The sequence below is a fragment of the Larimichthys crocea genome, chromosome X (genome assembly GCF_000972845.2).
Source record: "Larimichthys crocea isolate SSNF chromosome X, L_crocea_2.0, whole genome shotgun sequence".
Taxonomy (NCBI): domain Eukaryota; kingdom Metazoa; phylum Chordata; class Actinopteri; family Sciaenidae; genus Larimichthys; species Larimichthys crocea.
The window spans coordinates 18048149-18055984 of NC_040020.1; the positions used below are offsets into that span (position 1 = coordinate 18048149).

The 7836-nt window shown below is 44.8% G+C and overlaps 1 protein-coding gene across 10 annotated transcripts in view; it reads left to right on the forward strand.

The window, feature by feature from the left end:
* The window catches only part of asph (aspartate beta-hydroxylase), a 28677-nt gene extending 21177 nt beyond the window's left edge, over window positions 1–7500 (forward strand). For all 10 annotated transcript variants that reach the window (XM_027282587.1, XM_027282589.1, XM_027282586.1 and 7 more), the window contains 7 exons: window positions 592–675; window positions 1093–1175; window positions 1371–1457; window positions 2198–3116; window positions 4107–4148; window positions 4269–4319; window positions 4957–7500. In XM_027282587.1, the coding sequence (XP_027138388.1) occupies window positions 592–675; window positions 1093–1175; window positions 1371–1457; window positions 2198–3116; window positions 4107–4148; window positions 4269–4319; window positions 4957–4964 (1274 nt within the window). In that variant the 3' untranslated portion in view covers window positions 4965–7500. The remainder of the gene's footprint in view (window positions 1–591; window positions 676–1092; window positions 1176–1370; window positions 1458–2197; window positions 3117–4106; window positions 4149–4268; window positions 4320–4956) is intronic.
* Window positions 7501–7836: the final 336 nt, after the last annotated feature.

The window sequence follows — 7836 nt, forward strand, 5'->3', positions numbered from 1 at the left end:
TACTTTAGACTAAAAACAGTGTGCCATACCATGAAAGGTTCTATGGATAAAGCTGAAGAGGTGAAACACATCAGCCCCTATTCTCCTCACCCACATGTCATAAAATCTGTTTTTAGAACGCATATTTTAAAATTAAACCCTGAACCAGGCCTCAATTTAAAAGATTTGTCCCCCATTTTCACGTCACAAACCTTCCGCAACAAATGCTGCTAAACCCTAGACCACCACTGTGGCAGCTGCACACAGTGCAACAACACAAGCAAGTCTTTTCCATAAAGAGTGCCTGAACTAGTTGTGAATACGGCAAGGACGTATGTAGCTGAAGAAAGATATGAACCTGAAAGAGCTACATGTAGGAGTGAGTGAGATGAACCTGTAGCTGAATAGAGAAAACCATTTGTACCTGGAACACATAATAATGATGTTAGCAGTTAGACACGTGAATAAAGGAGTGTATAGGAGTGTGTAATAATTCTGCTCAGTGGATCGTATGTCTGTAACACGCAGTGAGCCCTCACATTTGAATCATGTGCTTGTCTAGAGAACAAAGTAAAGAATGTAGTACTGATCATCATCTCTCGCTCTCCTCAGCTATTATTGAGCCTGAACCTGTGCCTGTGGAAGATGTGATTGAAGCTGCTGTAGCAGAGGACATTTCTGCTCCACCACCACCAGGTGTGTGTGTGTGTGTGTGTGTGTGTGTGTGTGTGTGTGTGTGTGTGTGTGTATTGTTAACTGTGTGTTGTCTAACTGTGCTGCATATTAATTATTTCATGATAGTGTAGGTACTGAATCTAGTCTAGTCCTGTTGAGTCTTCTTTGAGAACACCGGACGCACTCCACTGACTCCGATGTTCAAAGAGCCCACGTGTGTTAGTTAGGAGGAGGCGATTTCAAACTCTGAAGTTAAAGATACTGAACACACAATACTGTGAGGACTTCTCAGACTGACCCCACCATGACTCTCCCCAGCGCAGAGCTGCCTCCTGCAGGATGAACTCTGCAAAACACCCTGTCACACTGACAAGCTGTGTGTGTGTGTGTGTTTGTGTGTAAAGGACAATGTGTACAATTATGTATTTCTGTCTCCAGAGCCTGAACCTGAGGTAGCAGCTGAGCCTGAGCCTGAATCAGAACCTGAACCTGAACCAGAGCCAGAGCCAGAGATTCCTGAGGTTGGTACAGACCATCAGTGAAACTGTGTCCAGTTGCAGACATTCATGTTCTGGATGTTCTTTCAGTTTTCAGAAAACGTCCTGCTGAAACTCAAATCAAAGTACACAGGAGGCTCAGTCAGTTGAGTCTGTTAGTGAAACATGCACAAACACAATGTACCTGTACCTGTATTTAGGTGGTGCATTCCTTTTCAGGTGATTGAGGAAGAGCCAGAGGTGCTGGAGGAGGAGGAGGCTCCTGCTGTGGAAGAAGATGCCCCTGTGGAGGAGGCAGTGGAGGAGGTGTGTAGTTTGTTATTGTGTGTTGCATCATAATTGCATATAAATCACTTCTATTCCCTTCAGGATTAAAACGGATTAACGAGCACACAGAGTCAACAGTCTGCTTCAGAAGCTTGTTTAGGTCTTACAGTTGTGTTTTGAGTGAAGCCTCTTCATGAACTGTTCTTCACTTCTCTGTCAGCCATGAGAAAGCATAGTAACAGCATCAGGAATAGACCTGCACACACTGCTGTGTGTACATTCTACTTCCTCCCACACACTGGCTTGTTTACTGTCGGCATGTTTGTTCATTTACAACATTTCAGTCTGTCCAGCCTTCATTCACTCCACAAGATTTGCTAAAAGCACAAAGGAAAATATTAGTTTAAAACAAATGCCCAACAAACAGTGAACCGTGTAACTACCTGTGTGTGTGTGTGTGTGTGTGTGTGTGTGTGTCACAACAGTGAAGGGTCAATTTATGTTACTCCCACTTTCCCCAAATCAGCAGACTACAAACACCATGCTTATACGAGCCGTTCTGCTGTGTGACCCGGTTTCTCTGTTCATGCTAGAATTGTCTGAAATCGGTCAGCTGTAACTCGACTGTCCTCCAGTCTGCCTGCCAATCAGAGCAGGCGCTCATTAACAGGGAAGCTGCCTGAACGAGAAAGGGCCCGTTCAGTCAAAGTGAACAGTTGGAATAAATAAAAATTATACCAAGGTCTTTTTTAACCTTTCATAATGTTGCTTGATTTCAGGCTGCTCCTGTGGAGGAGGAGCCAGCAGAGGAGATGATGGCCGACGAGCAACAGCCTGCAGAGGAGGCAGCACCTGAAGAGCCTGCAGAGGAGGCTGTAGAGGAGGAACAGGAGGCTGCTGCTGAGGAGGAGCCCACTGCAGAAGAGGAGGCTGAGGAGGTGGCAGCAGAAGTAGAGAGCACTCCTGCTGAAGAAGCTGTTGAGGCTGCTTCTGCTGAAGAAGCTGTGGAAGAGGCTGCTGAAGAAGAGGAGGCTGCAGAAGAGGAGGCTGCCCCTGCTGAAGAGGAGGCTGCCCCTGCTGAAGAGGAGGCTGCTCCTGCTGAAGAGGCGGTAGAGGAGCCCGCTGAAGAGGAGGCTGCTCCTGCTGAAGAGGAGGCTGCTCCTGCTGAAGAGGAGGCTGCTCCTGCAGAAGAAGCTGTTGAGGAGCTCGATGAAGAGGAGGCTGCTCCTGCAGAAGAGGAAGCTGCTCCTGCAGAAGAGGAGGCTGCTCCTGCTGAAGAGGCGGTAGAGGAGCCCGCTGAAGAAGAAGCTGCCCCTGCAGAAGAAGCTGTTGAGGAGGCAGCTCCTGCAGACGAACCTGCTGAGGAGCCAGCTGTAGAAGAGGAGGCAGCTCCAGCCGAGGAACCTGCTCAAGAGGAGGTAGAACTTGCAGAAGAAGCTGTTGAAGAGGCAGCAGAAGAGGAGGAGGCTGCTGAGGAGACTGCTGAAGAGGAGGCAGTTCCAACAGAAGAAGCTGTTGAAGAGGCAGCAGAAGAAGAGGAGGCTGCTGAGGAGGCAGCTCCAACAGAAGAAGCTGTTGAGGAGGTAGCAGCAGAAGAGGAGGAGGAGGCAGCTCCTTCGGACGAACCTGCTGAGGAGCCAGCTGTAGAAGAGGAGGCAGCAGCAGAAGAAGAAGTAGCAGAGGAACAAATAGCAGCAGGTAAAGAGGGAGGGATGGAAACAAAAGACCTAGCTGTGGTCAGAATGTTCAGGTTACTCCAGACATTAAAGGAATAGTTCAACATTTTGCTGTATGAAAATTGAGTGTGCAGCTAGAAAGACATGAGCTGACCAGACCTCTGTAGCTGCTCCTCATCTCTGCATAACACAGCCAGATGTTTACAAGTAGGAAGAGCACATGAAGGACAAACAGATTATATCTGTGCTTCTGCTGCTCTTCAGCTGTCCATTACACATCTCCAGACACTGTTAGGAGTACTATTTTCAATATTGGAGCTGAAGACCAAAAACTAGTGGAAACAGCTAGTCCTCCTACCTCCACCTCTGAAGCAGAAAGCAGACTGAATAACATATTTATCTGTGTTTAAATAGTTTACAGGAGTTCTGCTGCCTGGCAACTGCTCAGACCACAAACTGGTGTGGCAACATGACGCTACCTTAAGATGCCAAATTGTCCAGATTAAACAAACAAGATATTGATGAAGGACTTTAGAGGTGTCAGAACCACCTGTCTTCATGCCGGCTGTAGTCTGATATTTACAAAGATATGAGAGAATGATATGGATCTTCTCATCTAACACTTTGCCACAAAGTCAATAAGTACATTTCCTGAGCTGTCAGGCAAACTCCTTCCTGACACCAGGTTGAAGCAGTTCCAGGTGGCCTGGGATCCAGTTTCAGCTCTTTGACTTGTCTTTAGTTCACTTCAGTGTGACAGTACCTGCAAATGAAATCCATTTCCAGCACTCATTTCCTCCTGCCTGACACAGAGCTTATCAGCACTGATAACTGAACCATCAGGACAGATTAAAGTTCATAAGACACCTTTTATGATGTTCTATATTGTGCTTTAGTAACAATATTCAGAGAAATGAGATTGAATGTTCCCCCACTCGCTTGAGATGGATAGTTGGTCTGTGTCAGAGCTGAAGTGATGTTTGAACTGTGTGTTTTTGTTTCACATTCACAGAGACAGAAGAAGTATACGAGGCAGAGGAGGCAGCAGAAGAAGGTGGGCACACACACACACACTCACACAGTACAGTTTCAGTATAAGCCGAGGCCTTGTGAAAGCATATGATTATGATATTTTTAAGATTTCGTGGTCTGACTTGTGTGTTTGTCTTTGCAGCAGCAGCAGAGGTTTCTGAGACAGAGGAACAGATTCAGGACGAGCCCACAGGTAACCTTCATGCTCATCACGGCTGGTTAACAACTGATTAAACAACTCTTTTTATTTTCAATTAACCTGCTGATTTTTTTCCTTTTTATTTGTTAAAAGAACTTTTAACAGATTCTCTGTTTACAATGTTAAACCTGAGAAAAGCAGCAAACCCTCAAGTTTGTGATAAATTGAAACAAGAGAGATTTTGGTATTTAGCTGGACAAATGATCAATTATTATTTGATCATCAGACCAGTTGTCCATTGGTTTTCTGTAGATGGAGTAATTGATGAAATAACTAAACGTGGACAGTCAGACGAGTCAGGTTGTACAGTATGTACATATGCTCCCACTCTTATCCTGGCTCAGAGATGGAGACTACCTTTGTATTACATAATGTTCATAAGTCCAGAGGTGCTGTCTGCAGGAGACGTCTGTTATCATAGCTCTGCTGTCAACGTGGAACTGATAATGTGTTCCTGTGTGAAAGCAGCCAAAGTGCAGCTGACTGTAACATGAAGCCTGTGTGAGGACACGTGTGGAACAGCAGAAGAAGCTTTTATTACATGGAGCGCACTGCATTTCCCTTCATCACACACACACACACACAGTGCAGATCATTGGACAAAGACTAAACCACCTGTTTGTTTCCACAGAAACGTAGAGGCTGCCGTCGCAGTCGTCGTGGTGACAGAGCAGGGACCCCACTGATGTTGCATCAGCACCACCTGAGCGCGCTCAGACCAACGATGCACCTCTCCACCTCCAGAGAAACGATTGAGTCGTTATGACAACACTCGCCTCTCCTCCCCTCTCCCCCTCCCCCTCCCTCCCTCCCTCCCTCCCTCCCTCCCTCATCTGTCTCCCCCTCCCTCCCTCTGCTTTCCTTTGAGTCTTTTGGTATAAATGTGTGAGATGATGGATGAATTGTTTACTAAATATGGTTCTCCTGTTTTTACCCTTCCTGTTTTCACCTGTGTTCATGGCCGTTTGGTTCTGTGTGACTGTGCTCTACCTGCAGACAGTCCATCTCCAAGAGCTGTCTGGAACTTTTATTTTGAAGTGTCTCAGTGATGCAGTTTGGCTTCCCGTAGCTAAATTCTGTTGCCAAGTAAACCGAAGCCAAAGTTCATAACTTGAGTCCTCAGCAGGGCCGTGGTCTACAGCGAGCTGATGAAGCTTCACACATTCAAAACGTCAACAAACAAAAAAGTGAACTCTGAACGCTGAGCTGACGTTTCCTGATCAGTCCTGCGATCAGCTCGACGGAGGAAAAGTCTTTCAGATCAAACTGTCTGCCATCTCTGTCGCTGCGTGCGTCTCGCTGTGTGTAGTTCTGGTCACACTGTAGATTCTATGCAAAGCTGTCGTGACGTCTGTGACCTGCCTCTCTCCACCCTCCCTCCCTCCCTCACCCCATCCCTCACCCTGTCAGTTTATTTACCACTCAGTATGCGTCGACTCCAGGATGAGCCATATGCTAGCACGTGAATTCAGAGAAAAAGCTTTTGAGAGTGTGTGAGTGTGCGAGTGTGTGTGGATGTATTCCTCATGTACCCCATGATGAGTGTGTTCTTGTGTGTTGACAAATCTTTTTGCTCATTAATCCTTCCTGTGAGCTGTGATGTAGTTTTTTTTTCTTCTCATTTGTTCTCTAAACACCTTTACCTCTGTGTGTGTGTGTTCTGTAGACTCTGTTTTTGTTTTGTTTGTTTCATATTTTCTGATCCGATCATGAGACCATCGAACGAGTTTGAACTGAAGACACGACTTTGCCTCTTCAGCTCTGTAAGTTTAAACTGTGATGTAAATTAGGACACCATGGTGTGGTGTCAAGATTCTGTTTGTCAAACGTACTAGCTGGACAAGATTCAGGCAGGATAGTTATCCTGACACATTTTAACCCTGTGTGACCCAGACCCAGAGTCCATCATCTCTGGCTCGCAGAGGGTTAAATAGATCAGGGGTCATATTCCTGTGGAAGTCGGCCACAACCTGCTGACTGAAACCCTTTAAATGAAACCTTTGCTTTCTCAGCATCAGCAGAGAAACTTCACTGCCTCATTCTCTCTGCGAACATTTAGCTTTTCTTTCTTTCTGACATCAGGATAGATCGCTGTGTTTTAATCGTGATCCACAGTAGAACAAAACATGACAGAACTCAAATTGTAGAATTAAAAAAAGCCAAATGAGTTTTTGTATCTTATTTTGAAGGTGATGGTCAGACGTGCAGGCACACATGCTCTGTGCTCCTCATGTTGTATTACACCAGTGATAACTGTGACACTAAGATAGTTTTGGGGGGACGATGGGCGCAGCACCGTGGAGAACACATTTCTGTTGTGATACTGACAATAAACAATATGTAGATCTGATGTCGCAGGCTCAGTTACAGCACACTACACACTACTCTGAGATGAGGAAGAGAAAAGTCAGACATTCCTCTGTTTTTCATTTGCTGTCCCACTCTGTGTCTCTAGTCCTCACATACTGTAACTACCAGATTGTTTTTTTTAGGGATGCAACACATTCCAGTGGTGTGCAGTAGTCTTTTTGTAGGATGTCTCATGTGTGTTTTGGTTTTTTTTCTGTAACACTAGCTGGTGTTTTCTACTTCCTAACACTTTGTACGTCAATGTGAACTGTAAAACCTTTTTAACATTGAATACTACAATCTTTACCAAGAGAGAGCTTCTAGATTTTTAAAGAGGAACATTTTTAAAACGGACTTGGAGAAATAAAACCTAATTTTCTGAAAATGCTTTAAAAGCTTTTTTTTTTTTTTTTTTTAACAAAGCCATAAGCTGTTTGTGGCAGGCAGGTTTGAATGGGGCTGTCCCCCAGGACAAACTTCATTCATTGTCTAAGAATTCAAAAGGAAGAGCAATAACATAAAAACTGCAGAGGCAACCCACTGCAGCAGCCCGGTGAAACTGATTTTTCTGTTTTTCATTACTAATCTCTGATCAGAAGTCGTGCACATGCTGGAAAAAGGTTGATGACGTGGACAGCCTCTCTTTCAGACTAAGGGGGCAGCAGTCAAACTGCCCTTCTCTCTGCCTCAGTGTCGTCTGCAGATCCAACACTGTCCTGCAGACACTGACGATGGTCATTAAATTATTGTGAAGTAATGATGGATTGTGTAAAGTGTCAGTTTTCTGTAAATGATCTGTTGCTGCAATAAAAGGATTGGGACAACACAAAGACTCCGGTCTGTTTGTTTACTTCAGATGTTTCATGCTTGTGTTTAACTACAGACCAACATGTGACTCCTTAATGAGTGTCAAATCCTTGAGATACTCGCATGGATCGATTGAAGGCTTTAAAGGTTTTTGAAATAGGACATGGATCATTGAATGGTCATTGCTTGAATTTAGTGCATCAATAGAACTTTATATATATTTTTCACATAATGTTAACAAATAGGCTACTAGTCTGTCAGTGACTGTAATGAACCGTAATCTGTGTCTCAAACTATACTCTGTTGAGTCCTTGAATATGAGACAGCTTTTCCTGGAAATTCTTTGAAAAGTCCT